The sequence below is a fragment of the Chenopodium quinoa genome, unplaced genomic scaffold, assembly GCF_001683475.1.
Source record: "Chenopodium quinoa cultivar QQ74 unplaced genomic scaffold, ASM168347v1, whole genome shotgun sequence".
NCBI classification, from domain to species: domain Eukaryota; kingdom Viridiplantae; phylum Streptophyta; class Magnoliopsida; order Caryophyllales; family Amaranthaceae; genus Chenopodium; species Chenopodium quinoa.
Genome location: NW_018744821.1, coordinates 71,408 through 90,314, shown reverse-complemented (window position 1 = coordinate 90,314; position 18,907 = coordinate 71,408). Strand labels below are relative to the sequence as shown.

The window sequence follows — 18,907 nt, the reverse complement described above, 5'->3', positions numbered from 1 at the left end:
GTCAATTAGGGTTTTCTTTATTATAAGGGTTACTTATTCAAGGATTATTCAGTCGTTTAGGAGTTACTTATAGGGGTTATTCATTTGGTTATGAGTTACTTATAGGGGTTACTTCTGCGGCCACACGTTGTGGCCAACCACATGTAAAAATTTGTATTGATCTATATAATAGCACAATATATATAATATAAATATACACTCTATATGAGAGAACTATTTATATAATTCAAATTTTTTACTAATGAAATAATAATCACTTGACAAACATACTTGTTAAATTATAATAAAAAAAAAAAAAAAAAAAAAAAAAAAAAAAAAAAAAAAAAATTAGTATTACTACTCATAAAACTGTGTCGGGAGGGATTAAAAGAATCTACTTGAAATTTGTTAAACAATAATAGCATGGTTAGAGCAATTAGAAGAAATCGATTTGGAGTTGCACCTATTATCATATTATTGGATAATATTTTTATGTTAAGTTGGGATTTCAATATACGTAAGAAATGTTGAATTTTCTTTTTTAAAGTATAAATAAGAAAACATATTAAATTATATTAAAGATCGTAAATAGGTTTCTAAACTTTGGAAAATTTTGCTATGCAAAAACTATAACTATAGTTGTTACATGAAAATGTAAAATCAATTGTATTGTAATTAGTCTAGTGCGCTTTGTATTAGGCCTATTGTTTCAATCAAATTACATTTTAAGTCACAGACAACACTTGCAATTTATATTTAATATGATGGTTTAGTAGAATTTTAATTTGTAAGGTTATCCTTTTAGGCGAACAAAAGCATTACATGTATGTCTTTGAGCCTAGGCATAGCTCCCAAAAGGGAAGAAGCCAAAGCACATATATGTTAATAGGTGATAAGGTGAACGTACATGCGAGTGTGCGACGATGCAGGTTTATTGTACAGTTGCGATGAACTTGGTGTCTGTTTTAGTATTATTATGTTATTGATAACGTGATACATTCCCATGATATCAAAATAAGAATATAATTTAAAATTATATTGTTTTACTAGTCTTTATTAAATACTCATATTTACTGGTTTAAATTAACTTAGTTTTTTACTCTATATATGTGCATAGACTAATCTCCTTAAAATTCATTAATAAATTTTACTTAAACTTAATAACACATTAACACACATTAAGCAATTTAATTTGCAAATTAGACAATACATCATGGATGGACAAAACCCTAATAATGTATAAAATAGTTCTTGTTTTTTTTTTTTAAAAAAAGATCACATCTTGTTTCTTGATCACTTCATTAAATAATTTGCTTATTTAAATAATCTAACTTATTCTGTTCTTTGCATTAAGTCGTTATTTAGGGTAACTGTAATGATTTGGATTTAATCATGTGCTTATACTACAATTATTATAGAGATAAGAAAGCCGTAGAGGAAAGCTTTTGCTACATAAAAGATGCTTATGAAGAATTAAAATCGAATTATGTAGTACTGCAATCTTACTAATGTTTCTTTGTCCAAATCAAACATTTACTACTAACAATTAATTGACATAACAAGAATAAAATCTAGGCAGACAACCTAAACTCAAGAAAACATACATACTTAACTAAGACTCTAAGTGTCTCTAAGTCACATTTAGTACACTAACATAAAAGAGTATCATCGAATAGTCTATTTTTATACTAAACTACTAAAAATAGAATTTGCGGTACCAAGACCATAATGGCAGCTCCCAGTTGCCTCTTCTTCGATTATTCTCAGACCTTCCACGCTGTGACTGCTGTCGCTCTGCATCTTGGTTGTGTTGGCTTCTGTTTGAGGATGTGCTAGCCTGACCTTGACCGTTATTACGAGGAGCATCATTTGATTTCACATGAGGTTCATGTTCAAATTCTGTTATGAGTTGTTCCATATTCTCAGAAACCAGCGCGATTACTTTAGCAGACGAGTCAATTTCTCCTTGAATGTTGTCCATGATATCCGGAATTGTATCAACTCCGAGTAAGAAATCAAAATTAATCGTTCTAATCATATCAAGGCCATCAATAATAATCCTCAAAGTAATAGATATCGATACTTCCTCTGACATTTTCCCCTGTAACCTGAATTTCTTATATCCGCTGTCAAATTCCCTCAGTACTTCTGTAGGCTGCAGTAGTAGTCAAGCCACTTGATCTTGCACAGATTCTTTCAGAGACAGATTACCAGAACTAGTACTTGCAGTCGATGTGTCAGCAACATCGACTGCAAGCAATGGGTCATTCAGAAGGTCCAATGCCGTCGGTCCACCAGGTGCAAAGTCAATACACTTATCAATCAACTGCTTCATCTGAGGGTGAGTCACACCGAATAACCCAACAGACTTGAAACCGGTATTAAGCAGATCGTTGTAGCTTCCGAGATCGGTGATTTGTAACTCTTTATTCACCATTTCCGTTAAACTACTCCCAAACGAAAATATATCAGTCTGAAACGCTGGTGTACTCCCTGATTCAAAAATCTTTGCCATTCCCAAGTCTCCTAGTTTAATCGTGCTCGTGTTGCCTTTAACAAATATGTTACTACACTTAATATCACGGTGGGTAATAGGCGGATTATTAGTATGAAGATAGTGTAACGCACTTAAAATCTGTCTACACCAATTCTTGATTGCCGTATTTCCTACAAGATTATTCACATGTTCTCTGCTGTAGTCTGTCAGATTTCCGGAAGAACAAAACTCAGTAATCATGTTGACGACTTTCTGGTCATCATCAATCCAATAATGATAGCATTTCGTAATGTTTTCATGGTCTAACGACTGCAGTAGTCTAGCTTCTGCACATAATTCCTCAAGATTTTCCCTAGACGCTTCTTTTCCTGGTAGTAATCTCACCTTACTCCAAGCTATTTCAGTACCACAACGCCTATCCAACCCCCTGTAAACTTTTTTTGACGAGCCTTCTCCGATGAATATTTCGTACCTTGCGAATTGTCTTGTGAGATCTGTCTCCATAACCGTATAATCGTTGGCTTGTGAACTCGAAGCCGCCATTACTAATCGAGTAGTTATTAATTAGAAGCAACAAAACAGTACACAGAACAACCGAAAGAATATTTTTGATTAATTTTTTGGATAAAAATGAAGTAGAAATGGAAATAATAGAAATGGATAATTTTTAAAGTAGAAACAAAATAATAGAAATGGATGGATGAGATATTTATAGTTGTAATTAGTTATTAAGTTGTTAGATAAAGTCGGTTATCAAGATCAAGAAACTTAAAATGGTGTTTCTTGATTTTTTTTAAAATGTTTTTTTATTTTTATAAAATATACTTCATTTCTTTAATTTGCCTTACAAAAAAAAAAAAAAAAAGGTTTAATTTTGTTCGATAATTACTTTGGAAATTAATAAAGTGAAATATAATTAGCTCTCAACTTCTTAGCAATATATAATATGAAATGTATAATGAAACTACAAAAATTTAGAAGCAATAATAACATGTTACATTCGGACTGATATTAAAATTAGAATTTAAAATTAATTTGTGTTATTAGTCTTTTTTTCATTAATACTATTTTAAGTAATATATTAATCCATTATCAAATGCCCCGGGGCGCTTGTTAGCAAGGTCATAATAAATTTAGGAAAAAATTGTCTGATATAATCCCATCTTTGGGGCGTCCGCCAAAAATAATACCACCTTTGGATTATTTTTTAATAATCCCACCTTTAATGCTAATCTGCTTTAATTGGTCCCAGGTGACCGGTAACCTATTGAATAGGTTTTTTTTTTTTTTTTTTTTGAGTTTAAAACACAGGTGTCACTATTTGATTCATCAAAAAATTAAAATTAAAAAAAATGAATTTAACAAAATAAAAAATAGCACTCAAAAAAAAAAAAAAAAAAAAAAAAAAAAAAAAACCGGCAGCCCCAACTCCAGTCACCCCTTACACAGCCCCAACCCCACCACTTGAAGCTGTAGTTGACCGGGGGGGCCGAAAATGTTGATGGAGAAAAGCTGCTGCTAACTAGCGGCCAAAATTGTTAACGGGGATGATGAGTAGGACTGAAATCGAGATGGGGGAAGGGGATGGAGATCGAAATTGGGGCGGGGGAAGGAGTGGGAGGCCGAAATCAGGACGGGGGAAGGGGAGACTGCTAAAATCGGCACCGGGAAGGGGGCTAGAATCGGGACGGGGTTGGTATTTGCGGTGGTTTGAAGGTGATGGGGTTCGAATTGGTTGTGATTGTGCTTGGTATTTGCGGCGGGTTCGAGGGTGCAGAGGTTCGACGGTTCGGCGACGATGATAATGCTGTGGCAGGAGTTCAACAACGGTGGTGGTAAGGGCTGGATGGGCTTGCGGCAGCGGGGTGGCTTGGTTGGGCTCGCAGCAGTGGGCCAGGCCGACGGTGGTGTTCGTGGTATTGGTGGTTTTAGGGTGAAAGGGAGGGGAGTCGGCGTTCCAGGGGAAGGGGGAGGGTTTTGGCGCTCCGGCGCTGGTGGCCAGGCTGGTGGGGTTGCGACAGCCATGGAAGGTGGTTGGCTGGTGGGGGTAGTTTTTTTATTAATTAATAACTTGTTTTTTAATTTTATTCTTAAAAAAAATTAATTTTAGATATTATTTAATTTTTTTTTTTGACCAATCAGATGCCGACATGTGTCTAGTAACTTGCTATTACAAGTTAAATGACTGGTTAGGATCAAATAAAGCGGATTAGCATTAAAGATGGGATTATTTTTTGACAGACACCCCAAAGGTGGGATTATTCCGGGCAATTTTTCCATAAATTTAAGTGAAACTAGAATAACACATTAATAGTTAAATCTGTTATGAAAATATTGTGTGGATATCCATTATCCTCTTTGTATGTTTCCAGAATTCTAGATCTAGGGTTTATTCTTATCTAAGCAAACCCTACTTATAATATTCTATGTATATATATACCCTATCATATATGGAATAATATGAACAGATATATTCTCTATCAATCTCTCTTATATTTCTCTTTATTTTACAACACGTTATCAGCACCAAAGATCTAATCAATATGCAAATTCAATATGTAAATTTTATTGTTGATTTCTTAGGTTAATGATTAATTCGTTGTATACTGAATGTGCTAAATTATACTCATTATTATCTTGTTGTGTCGCATCTCAGGAAGAAATTAGAAGGAGATTAATCTTGATCATGGGTTTTGATCTTCTAATAATGAAATCACACGTTTCAAGAATGTCATATCATTCCCAATCCTCATTAATTAATTTGGGACTAGTACAAGGCGTCTCACGGTATTAATAATTTGGTTACAAAGAACTACTCGTATTATTTTTCGATTGCATTGGTTTGTTTATCTTGAATCATCTTTCTCATCTATCCATAATATAATAGATTAGCCTTAATCAAGGGCTATACTTTATTTTCTTTTCATTGACGTTTTCATGAGTTATAGGCTAGCAGATGACGTTGATAATATGAAGCTGACGATAAGTTTTGATATCAGCAAAGTTCATTCTCAACTATCCTGTTATGGTTAATTTTAAGCCTTTACATAATATGTTTATATTGTTTCTCAAATTTTCGTATTTTTATTATTCCTGGAGTTCAATGAGCAATTTGGGAATAGTTGAATTTGATGCAGAATAACTAATTAGTAGTTTTGTTTTGATTATGAGTTTTGTTTAGTTTGAATCTAAAAGGGTATCTAGAGTTATTATTGGTGTTAATTTTATGAACGTATGGTTTTCATGAAATTGTATTACATATATTTGCTAGATTTGGTATTACTTTTCCTATCTGTAAATGAGTTTGGTTATTTCTCTATGCTTGATAGCAAATATGAATGGTTTGATTTAGCAATTATTTACCCATATAATTTGTTTGTGAAATCCTATGTCTAATGCCTTGAATGTTTGTAAATTGTACGAAGTAAGCCTAAGGTACATGTGAAACTATTTATAATTTATGTATTGAATTATGTTTTTATATTTCAAGTATGATATGAAACATGTGGTTTTCCACAAACGTGAACGTGTTAATTTTGGTTGCTTATGTGCTTGTTTCTATTTTCTAATTAAGCTTTATCAGGCAATATATTGATATAATTGATCTGACAGTATAGTTGATTCAATCGATTCAGGTATGTTTTTATTAAAGCGTGAAGTAGTAGGTTTTCATATTTTTACCTTCTCATTCAATTATAGTATTATGTACCTACTTGAAGTTAGATTATTGGAATGAATGTAAATTGAATATAATTTGCGGACCTGAAGTTCCTTATATTTATAAAGAGTATTCACACACATAGATTTAAAGTTCGCTTAGATATCCACTACATACTAACGTGATTCTATAAAAACAATGTCATGTTTAATTATGTTTCCAAAGATTAATTTTAATTTGGCTAGTATAGTTGAGTGGATCGAATAAGGTATGTTTTGATTAAAGCTCGAACTGATTATGTCATGTCTTATTTTTACCTTCTCTTTCTGAAAAATGTAGATGGATTGGTATATATTCTCCTACATATAGACTTTAAGTTCTTTAATTAATTAAATATATAGCAAAAAGTGTGTTATGAGTTCAAGTAATTAAACATGACATTGTGAGAAACTATACATAATCAACGTTTTATTATGCCCATAAATATAAGAGAGATTGATAGAGAATATATCTGTTCATATTATTCCATATATGATAGGGGTATATATATACATAGAATATTATAAGTAGGGTTTGCTTAGATCTAGAATATTCTAAAAACATACAAAGAGGATAATGGATATCCACACAATATTTTCATAACACTCCCCCTTGGATGTCCATTATCGAAGATTGTGCCTCGTTAAAACCTTATTTGGAAAAACCCTGTGGGATAAAAACCTAATGAAGGAAAAAGAGTACAACATTCTTCGTAATACGCTCAAAATGCTGCCTCGTTAAAAACCTTGCCAGGAAAACCCAATGTGGGACAAAACCATGGTTAAGGGAAAAAGAGTGCAGCGCGTAATTTCTCCCCCTGATGAATGTATAGTTTGAGATCTTATAATGCAATGAATCCAATATAGTTGAGTGTCTTCACATATGACGCAGAATAATATCATTCCTTGATTTTAATTTCGGGTCTTCCAAATCTTTAAATTTTTACCCAAACAAGTGAGTCTTCATATCACCAAACCTATAACAATAATACATGTGTTTGTCCACATTTCATTCAAAATCTCTGTTCAAAGTTGCCTTAACTATTATACTTATGCCTTCTTCTGGAGGTCATGAATAATCGAAATTGATGATCATTATAATTTGATTAAACATTCCTTAATAATAATATGGCAACCCATGATAGTATTAATGTTGATTTTTCAATCTTGTATGCAATAATAATATAGCACATGTAATTATATACATTGATCATGGCTCTTCTGGACCATGATAAAACAGTCTCACGCATAAGTATCTTGTTGATTCTTTAGAATATTTATAATTAACACGATAGTTCTCTTTCATATACAAATAGTAATTCTCATTACTAACACTTATATGCTCAAATTTCAGGTTGAGATGTCAATGATTTAGTCACATGGACTTTTCAAGAATGTGATAGTGGGATAAACATAAAATTAAGTGATAAAACGAATAATTTTACATATAATTTTACAACAAAATCCAAAATTACATATAATTAAGTGATAAAACGAATAATTTTACAAAGATATTTATTCTGTAAAAATCAAGAAATGGTATTTTCGGTTTCTTGTTTACCGACGTCATCCCAATTGTTATACATATATATAAACAATTAGAAAATGAAAAAAAAAAAAATTAACAAGCAAAAATTAAAAATTACTCTGCAAATCATTTTTTTCATTTCTATTGCCACAATCCACCATACTTTCTTCAACAAATATAATCTCTAACGTTACTCTCTTGAATAATACAAATCCTCGTGGACTTATTATAACTTTTTTTTTTTTTTTTTAAATGTCTAGTTCTATCTTTAATTGATCGACTTCATTAGTCATGGCTTCAAGGTCATCGAAGGGAGGTAACAACAATGACATCGATTTCAAGACATCTTCGTGTGGGCAATACGTAAGGTACGATGAGAATTGCTTACAAGGGCTTCGATAGGGTACTTGGTATGGAAATTGCTTGGTGTAAAACAGAACTAACAGAGGATTTGTTCAATAACATGGAATTTCTTTATCTTTTACTGGCAGAAAGTGGTGTATTGAAGCTATTAGATCATGAAAATTAGTTAAATGCTATGGTTCTTGGGTTGATGAAAAAGCGAAAACCATTCACATGATTACTTTGTACTTTCCTATAGGGAGGACCGCCCGCTCCTTCGAGGCTTGTTTTGGCTATTATCTTCCAGTTTTTTTGCAGCGGACGCTCTTGTTATTTAGAGCGCCCGCTCCCCTGGGTTCCTCGGGGTTTCTCTAATTTACGGGCCTGCTTATGTTTTTCTTGGGGCCCGGTTTTCTTTGTGTGGCCGTGATTAGCTTACTCCCCCTTTCTTGATTAATCTTCCTCGGGGTTGCTCTATATTTATTGCTTTAGATCTATTATTTCATTATACACAAACATTAAACACTAAGAGAGGTTTTGAGAAAGTTTATGAGGAGCATTTTAATTCCATGCAATTCATGCTTGTAATACTTGATTTCATTCATCTGCAAGGGTGAGTTTTTTTCTCCCAGTTCTTGGGTTTTCCCACGGTAACTTTATCTCACTTTTACTTGCTTGAATTTCTTCATGGTTGTTCTTAGTTGTTGACTTGTTGTGCTTGCTTGTTCTTCATTGTTATGGGTTGATTGCAATTAGTTTCAGCCCTTAAATTGGTATATGAGCCAAGGTTATATAGGGTAACTCTAATGATTTGGATTTAATCATGTGCTTATACTAGAGGAAAGCTTTTGTTACACAAAAAAATGCTTATTATGAGAATTAAAATCAAATTATGTAGTACTTAACAACAACTAATCGACATAACGCAAGTAAAATCTAGCTAGACTACTTAAACTCAAGCAAACATATATACTTAACTAAGACTCAAAGTGTCTCTAAGCCACATTTAGTACACTAACATAAAAGAGTATCATCCAATAGTCTATTTTTATACTAAACTACTAAAAATAGAGTTAAATTGATCTTAGAAATTTGGCGCACCAAGAACATAATGACAGCTTCCAGTTGCCTCTTCTTCGATTATCCCCAGACCTTCCACGCTGCGACTGCTGTTGCTCTGCATCCTTGTTGTGATGGCTTCTGTTCGAGGAAGTTCTAGGAGAATCATCATTCGGTCGTCTCTCATTTCCACTTGGAGGAGCATAGTTTGATTTCTCATGTGTTCTTGGAGCATCATCACTAGACGTTTCCTCGAAAAAGAAATCCTGCAGACACCAATCTTCCACAGCAACAATTGAAGGTGTGTTACTGTCACAATGTTCATACGGAAATTCTGTTATGAGTTGTTCCATATTCTCAGAAACCAGCGCAATTACTTCAGCAGACGAGTCAATTTCTCCTTGAATGTTCTCCATGATATCAGGAATTGTATCAACTCCGAGCAAGAACTCAAAACTTATCATTCTAACCATATCAAGGCCATCAATAATAATCCTCAAAGTAATAGATATCGATACATCCTCTGACATTTTCCCCTGTAAGATGAATTTCTTATTTCCGCTGTCAAATTCCCTCACTACTTCTGTAGGTGGCAGTAGTATTCCAGCCAACTGATCTTGCACAGAATCTCTCAAAGTCAGATTACCAGCACTACTACTTGTAGCCGATGTGTCAGTAATATCGACTGCAAGTAATGGGTCCTTCAGAAGGTCCATTGCTGTCGGTCCATCAGGTGGAAGAGCAATACTCTTATAAATCAACTGCTGCAGCTGAGGGTCAGTCACCCCAAGTAACCCAACAGGCTTGAAAGTCTTGAAACCCATCTGAACCAGATCTATGTTGCTTGTGCGCTCGCAGAATAGTACTTTCTTAGTCACCATCTCCGTTATGCTTATCCCAAACGAATATATATCAGTCCAAATCTCTGGGGTACTCCCTGATTCAAAAATCTTTGCAGTTCCCAAGTCTCCTAGTTTGATCGTGCTTGTGTTACCTTGAACAAATACGTTACTACACTTAACATCACGGTGAGTAATAGACGGGTTATGAGTATGAAGATAATGTAACGCGCTTAGAATTTGTCTACACCAATTCTTGATTGATGTATTACCCACAAGATTATGTACATGTTCCCTGCTGTAGTCTGTCAGATTTCCGGAAGAACAATACTCAGTAATCATGTTGACGACTTTCTGGTCATCATCAATCCAATAATGGTAGCATTTCGTACTGTTATCATGGTCAAACGACATTAATAATTCAGGTTCAGCACATAATTCCTCAAGATTTTCATAAGACTCTTCTTTTCCTGGTGGTAATTTCACTTTACTCCATGCTATTTCAGTACCATAACCCCTATCGAACCCCCTGTAAACTTTTTTTGACCAGCCTTCTCCTATGAATAATTCGTACCTTTCGAATCGATTTGTCGGATCTGTCTCCATAACCTTATAATCGTTGGCTTGTGAGCTCGAAGCTGCCATTACTAACCAAGCTGTAATTAGAAACAACAGAACAGTTCACAGAGCAAAGTAAAGAATATTTTTGGTAAATTTTTTGGATAAAAATGAAGGGATAATTTTGAAGAAGAAACTATATAATAGAAATGGATTGATGAAATATTTATAGTGGTAGTTATTAAGTTGTTAGTTTTGTAGGGAATATCAGTTAAGTCGATTATAAAGATCAAGAAACTTGAAATGAGGTTTCTTGATTTTTTTTTTTTTTTTTTTTTAAATTGTTTTCTTTGGGTGTGTATATTTGTAATATTAAGTAAAGTGGGTAGTTCCCTCAAAAATTAAAAAGTAAAGGGGTAGTTTATATATTAACTTTTTTATAGGATGAAAAACATACTCCGTAATAAATATGCTTGTAGTTGAATGTTGTTAAAAAAATGTGCAATTATACATATATATATGTATATATATATATATATATATATATATATATATATATATATATATATATGGAGATATATATCTATAAATATAAGTAAAGTAACAACCGCTGACATTATCCCCTATTTAAATTGTACAGATGTCAAGTTGTGGTAAAAAAAATTCTGGCTAAATCAGTTGTTGACATCATATTCTTATTTTTATTTTTTACTTATTTTTTGAAACCTTCTTATTTTTTTACCTTAAATTATTAAATTATATATACAGAGTATATTTTTTTTGAAGACAACTATTATAATATGCTATTTCTATTTTATTTTTTAAAATTATTATGTATTTATTAAAAAAAACTATCTACATTCCAAATATAATTATCTGGATTTATTATATAATTTGGTTAAAGTTTTACTATCTTCAAAATTATTTAAATCTAAATACCGCTGCAATTAATGGTTATGTTTCTAAATTTATTTCTCATATGAGGTACATATATAAAATATATTTATTTTAAAGAAATTTTTTATGTTGTGCATTACACGAGGATAATTTAGTTTATAACTATAGATCACCGTGCATGACACGGGATCTAACCTAGTTGTATTGTAAAACAGTAAAAGTGAAAGTGAAAGTGATTTATTTATTTTTTTTAATCTAAAATTTAGAGAAGTGGAAGTTATTGACAACTAAAAAAAAATAGTGTAGTTATTAAAAAAAAAAGATATATTGCACCAAATTGTAGGATTGGGGTTTTGGAGTGATGTGGTTAATTGTTGCAAAAATGGCTCTACAATTATATATTTACTAGAGTGTACCCGTGCAAGATGCACGGGATATATTTTATATTAGAAACAATTAAATATATAATATAAGAAAATATATATATATATTTCAAAAAAGGAAGTTGATTTGATGTAGTAACTTAAGCCATGTTTTTTTAGAGTTGTTGTGGTATGATCTGCTTTACAATGCTCTGTTCAAATCTACTCTATTGAGTATTAGTAATCTGCCGACACTTGTTCTGCTTTGTTTAAATCTGATATTCAGTGCCAGAAACTCAAAAAACAGGGTTGACTCTTATATGTGGGTGCTACTTTGTTAAATATATAGAGGTTACCCGTTCTGTGTTATAGGGGTTACTTAGTTAGTATCATACGATCTATTTTTTATCTTTTACAAGTAGCTATTCGGTGAGGCCAGTCACGCAAATAGTGTGCTGTACATTTTTTTTTGTTTTGATGATTAGGGAAGTGTAGGTGTGTTAAATCTGTAGAGGTTATATGGTAGTTAGTGTCATAGGCCTATTCTTTATCTTTTTTTTTTTTAATGATGATTAGCTAGGGAAGTGGAAATTGTTTATAGGATAGTCCCAAAGAATATGCATATAATTGAAGGGTTGGGGATTAAGAGTGCTATGGTGTATTGTTGATAAATAAATAAATTGTATATCCGTGCTAATGCCAACATGTATTGTACGTGAAAGAAAATAACACAAAGTGAAATGTTAGTAATGTTTTTTTTTTTTAAAAAAGTGAATTTTTATTTATTATTGCAATTCCTTGAAAAAATACAAAAAAAAAAAGGTGGGATGGGTAGTTATTATCCTAATTAATTTTTTTTTTAAGTTAAAATATAAATAATACATAATATACAAATGTTAAGACTAGAATAGACCCGGTCTACAATAACTTATTGTAGACCCAATCTTCTAATATACCATACAAATGTGATTATCTCATACGAAATGTGATTATATTACTACAAAAGTGATTATATCATCTGAAACTGTTAGGTAAATGTATCACTCAAACAGGGAATTTATCATTATAAAAAGTATCAAATAGTAAATTACATTCATTCAAAAGATGATTTTTAAATTTTATCATCCTAAAGATAATTATATAATCTCATTAAATGATTTTCTATGAGATTATATAATTCAAAATATGACTCACAAAAAGGATAATTATATCATCTAAAAATGTGATTATATCATCTAAAATATGATTATATTATTTGAAAGTGTCAAATTTTGGGTCTACAATAATTTATTGTAGACCGGGTCCATACAAGACCAATTAATATACAAATTCTTAAATGAACCTGGTTCACAATAATTTATTGTGGACCACTAATATTAGAGAAACTATGATTGTTTTATTAATAAAAAAAAAATCACTATAATTAAAATAAGGTCACTATGTTGAAATAAAATTTATTTTGGTAATATATAAGCTATAAGAGATTAATTTTTTTAATGAAATATATTATATACTGGTCAATATGAAAAATAAAGGTCATTATGTTAAAATTAGGGTTATAACGTTGTATTCAAGTTCACAATAATATTAAATGTTATACAAGTTTTAATAAATGTTACTATGTTAAAAATAAGGTTACTATGTTTAAAATAAAGGTCCCTATGTTCAATATAACGTCAGTTGCGTGTGTATAAATATCGGGTCCACAATAATATTATTGTGGACCAGGTCCACGCAAGTCTTTTTGAACATAATATGGTGGGATGGGAACTTGGGTAGTTATTGGTTTGTTGTAAAAAAAAAAAAAAAAAAAAAAAAAAAAAAAAACTCAAATGCATACGATTTAAGTATTGGGGATTTGGAGGGCGGTGGTGAATTGACTCTGCAATTATAATATAGATTTATTTATTTATCTAAAATTTAGTCATTTAGAGAAGTGGAAGTTATTGACAACTAATAAAAAAATAGTGTAGTTATTTAAAAAATAAAAAAAAAAAAAAATAATAATTGCACCAAATTGTAGGATTGGGGTTTTGGAGTGATGTGGTTAATTGTTGCAAAAATGACTCTACAATTATATATTAGATTTATATATGGAATGTATAATGAATTGAAACTACAAAAAATTTAGGGATGACTTTTGAGTGGCTACAATATATTTGTAGTTATTATAATAAATTTGATCACCAAAATTTAGCCATTCATTTATGTTGACTAATATGAACAGTTGATATAGATTACTTTATATTTTCTTTTTAAAAAAAAAGTTTCATGATTTGTCAGTCTGTTTTGTGTTACAGTAGGTTTGCTCCGTCGAGTTCTTCTAATCGAGCCAGACCCAGTTGATATCTGATATCAACAAACTTTTGTTAATATCACCAGTTTTTCTCTCTCCTCCCCTCACATGACAAATTTTTCTTTCTCTCTCCTCCATTCCCATGGCCACTACTTCCTTCTCTCTCCTCCATTCCCATGCCCAAGGTCGACCACATAGCGGATCTACACCGGCCTGCCGGCCGGCCAAAAAAATGACACCCTAGTAGCAATTTATGAAAATTAGGGCCATACAAACCCTTTAGGGAAAGGGATTTGCTCGTACTAGTGGTGTTGCGGCGGTCAAATGTTGATGCAGTGAAGCTAAAGGTGGTGCTGTGGGTGGTAGCTAGTGGTGTTGTGGGTGGTAGCTAGTGGTGGTGCGGCGGCCGTGTGGTGGTCGGCTGGGGTCGATTGGTGGTTGGCAGGAGTCGATTCGTGAAGGTAAAGGTGGTGCTGTGGGTGGTAGTAGAGGTTGCATGGTGGTGATAGAGGGGAGAGAAAAGAGGTGTGGTTGCTAAAATTACAATATTACCCTTGGTATGGTAACTAAATTTACAATATTAGACTTGATATTAACAAGTTTTGTTGATATCTGATATCAACTTGTATTTACTCCTTCTAATCCATTCCAGATCAATTAAGGCTAAAGACTTTAGTTCACTGAGCATTATGATGGAAACTATTACTCCGTATGCAGGTTTATTTATTCCAAATCAATCAATTTGGGGAAAAACTAATTAGTTTCATCTTCTTTCATGCATCATAGATAGACCACAATTTTCTTTTCGTAATAAGAGAAGAATTTGCAGAACGAATGTTGCGGGAAATCCTACTCTCCATTTATATATTAACTAGTGTGCAGCTCAGGCGTTGAACCGGTTGCTACTTTATTTAGACCTTGCGATTATCAATTATATATATTTATTTTCATGTTTATAACATAACATATGATTGGCTTAGATGGTTAAGTAACTATCTTTCTTATAAAAAGTTGGGTGTTCAAATCCCAATAACATGTGGCATTGGAGAAAAGTAAAGTTTACAGGACAAATTATAAAAATCAAGTAAACACTACAAAGAATAGATCTCACATTAGAAACATATTTTTCTTCTAATCTACTAACATTAATTAGCTTTGACGCTTTGTACTTTTAGTACATAATAGACTACCCTTTTTAAAAATCCATTAATAAATTTAAATTAAACTTTTTTTTTTTTTGACGAAAACGATCACAACGAATTTAAATTAAACTTAGGATAGCACATCAACACACATTAGGCACTTTGCAAATTAGTCCAAATTAATACTTAAGTCCAAAATTACATAAGGTATAATTAAGTGATAAAAGTCATAAAACTAATCATTTTACAAAGATATCTATTACTCCGTAATTACTATTGTATGAAAATAAAGAAATACTCCCTCCGTCCCAAAAAGAACGATTCATTTGGGTTAATTATGCAGGTATTAAGGAAGTTAAGTAAAAAGAAGTAAAATTATATTGGAAAAATAAATTTACATGGGGTTCGTAAAAAAATAGAGAGAGAAAGTAATAAAATAACATGGAAAATCAAATTTTTATATGGGGAAGCTAATTTTGCACAAATATTGTTACAAATTGGTGGTGTTTTAATGCAAATGGGTCATTCTTTTTGGGACAAAGTTTTGGCCAAATGGGTCGTTATTTTTGGGACGGAGGGAGTAGCACTAGGTGAAAAAAGGCAATTGCAAAACCGGTGCCTATGTGAGGGGTGCCAAAAACATGGTTTTTGGCACCGGTTCAAAACCGGTGCCATAGGGTGTAATAGGCACCGGTTAACCGGTGCCATAGGGTGAAATAGGCACCGGTTAACCGGTGCCATAGGGTGAAATAGGCACCGGTTAACCGGTGCCTAAAACTGCTCTCGCGCCATTTTTTTTTTGGGTGGTAGATAGTTTAGAAACTGGTTGCTGCCTAACCGGTGCCTATTAACCAATTTTTTTTTTTTCGTTTTTTTTTCCATCGTGCAATAATATTTTTTAAAAAAAAAACCTGCAATAATAATAACCTGTAATTCCAGCAATTATATTAAATATAATAATTAATAATTTTATTATTATAATAACTAATAATAATAATATTATTAATTATTACAATAAGCTAGATAAAAAAATAATATTAGAAACAAGAATTCAATTATATATATAGATATAAATATTCCCAAACGCAATACAAAAAAAAATGTTTCTTACATATACAAATAATAGTAAGTACATATATAATGAATAATAAGTTATATAGTTCAAAAGTTAACATAAATAATTTACAATTACAATGCCATTTACATGTTGAAGGTGATAAAAGACGCCAACATGTCACGAACTTCATTAAGCTCCTTGATTGTCAACGGACCATCATTTTGGACCTTGCAAAACTTGAAATACAAAAACATTATTTTAAAAATATATAATTAGGCAAACAATATGTATTTTATCAAATATTACCTATATGACTTCTATATAGCCCATTTACTACATTACTTATCAAATGAACTATTTCTTTCTCATAACATGTCAATATTGGATAGTTGTATGTGTGTAAGCCCTAAAATTGTATAGGAGAGCATTTTGTTAAGGTTTATGACCCGAATATGGCCTATATGACCTTACTTTGCCCATTTCCTACATTTCTTATTAAATGAACTTTATTTATCTCATAGTATGTCAATATTATCTAGTTATAGGTGTATAAGGAAAGAAATCACATCAAAAGAGCATATTAACACAAAATGGCCCTAATATGGCCCATATGACTTCTATTCAGCCCATTTTCTACCTTTCTTGTGAAATAGCCTTTTTGTTTCTCATAACATGTCATTGTTGGATAATATTAGGTGTCTAAGGCTAGAAATCACATCAATATAGCATTTCAAGAAGTTTAACAACGCATTTTACTCAACATGGCCCAAATAGGGCTTATATGACTTCTATGTAGCCCATTTTCTACATTACTTATCAAATGAACTATTTCTTTCTCATAACATGTCAATTTTGGGTAGTTGTATGTGTGTAAGCCCTAAAATTGTATAGGAGAGCATTTTATTAAGGTTTATGACGCTTTTTACTCAAAATGGCCAGAATATGGCCTATATGACCTTACTTTGCCCATTTCCTACATTTCTTATTAAATGAACTTTATTTATCTCATAACATGTCAATATTATCTAGTTATAGGTGTATAAGGAAAGAAATCACATCAAAAGAGCATATTAACACAAAATGGCCCTAACATGGCCCATATGACTTCTATTCAGCCCATTTTCTACCTTTCTTGTGAAATAGCTTTTTTGTTTCTCATAACATGCCATTGTTGGGTAATATTAGGTGTCTAAGGCGTGAAATCACATCAATATAGCATTTCAAGAAGTTTTAGGACTTACCTCGTCAAGCTGTTGAGTGTCCGTACAATGAGTCACAATGTCAAGCATGAATCTCATCACATACAAAGCACAATCAAGTCCATTCTCTTGTTGTGCGCACTAGCATATGACAAACAAATCACATCATTGAAACATTCAAAGGAAATGAGAAAATATTTACTACCATAGATTTTCAAGATAATCACAATATCATGTAAATTACCAACGGTGTCTTCCATGTTGGACCCTTTGGAGCACGAAAATGTAGCTTCTTCATAACACTGTAGTATAAAAAAGTACATTCAAATTTGATTAGTCGTATGATTACTAAATTAGTTATTATTATCAATAATCATCACTAGGTTGCTATATATATTTACTTTTGCAATATAGACTTCACGAGCCACTTCTCCGATGATCGAGCTGAATCAAGGTGATAAATTGTGTTAGTGGAATTACAAATCACCATGAGGCTCCAATGCTCCCTACATGAGTTCACAATAGACAAGGTAATTAATATTTAGGACTCAACATATAATGAGGCCAAATCGATTGAATTTGACATGGTTAGACTTACTCTCTATAACATGGGGTGAATATGAACTTCTCTCCCGCACGCGCTGATTCCCTTATACTCTGTTCAACATAGTACAACACGTCATGGGGGTTGCCTATGATTTTAGTAGTGGATAACTGCTCGGGGCATAACCACCCAGCTTTACAAGGAGAATCAGTGTCAGTTAAGTGCTCCTCTAGTGCTCTGCGTGCATGAACATTGAATAATTTATCAGATGTAGGATAATCACCATCAATTTGAATAACTTGAAAAAAGTATAGATTATGTGGGCATTGAAGTACCTCATGAATGTTTGAATGAGGGAAATGATAAGCTTTGCACCACGTAGAAATTCCTTCACATCTTCTTTGCTGATCCATGCAATTGCATCCTCATCATAGTGGAACATTGCCTTAGGAAGTGCAACTTCCATGGGATCGACCAAATGACAAGCACGGTTGTGAAGAAAGGTCATGTCAGTAGAGAGCGATTGAAGAACAATGTCTTCAACAAGTGGAGTAGGTGGCATGGGTGAACCTTTCGAAGAGTGCAACTTCGACGCTTGTTCACTCTTGGACCGTTGTTCACTTAGCTTCTTCTTAGGTTGATCAATTCTTTTAGGCTTCTCCACCCTCTTTCTCTTTGAAGTTTTGCTTCCATTGGAAATCTAAAATAGTTGAGAAATGAATAAAATAGGCAAGTGAGTAGCCATTTCGGCTCAAAATGGCTTTATTTTGATGAATTGGACCCAAAAACTTAGAACTTGGCGATTTTTATGTAATTTCAAATGACAAACACTTATAAATTGTGATTATGAGTTGTTTTGAGATGCAAGGAGTTTATAAGTTGAGAAATGAAGAAAATAGGAAAGTAAGTAGC

The 18,907-nt window shown here is 32.3% G+C and overlaps 1 protein-coding gene across 1 annotated transcript; it reads right to left on the bottom strand.

Annotated features, from left to right (window-relative positions):
* Positions 1–2,146: 2,146 nt before the first annotated feature.
* Positions 2,147–3,019, bottom strand: LOC110704091 (probable serine/threonine-protein kinase WNK10). The gene has a single exon (XM_021881870.1). It carries the CDS (start codon positions 3,017–3,019, stop codon positions 2,147–2,149), a length of 873 nt encoding a protein of 290 aa, XP_021737562.1.
* Between the last annotated feature and the right edge of the window lie 15,888 nt (positions 3,020–18,907).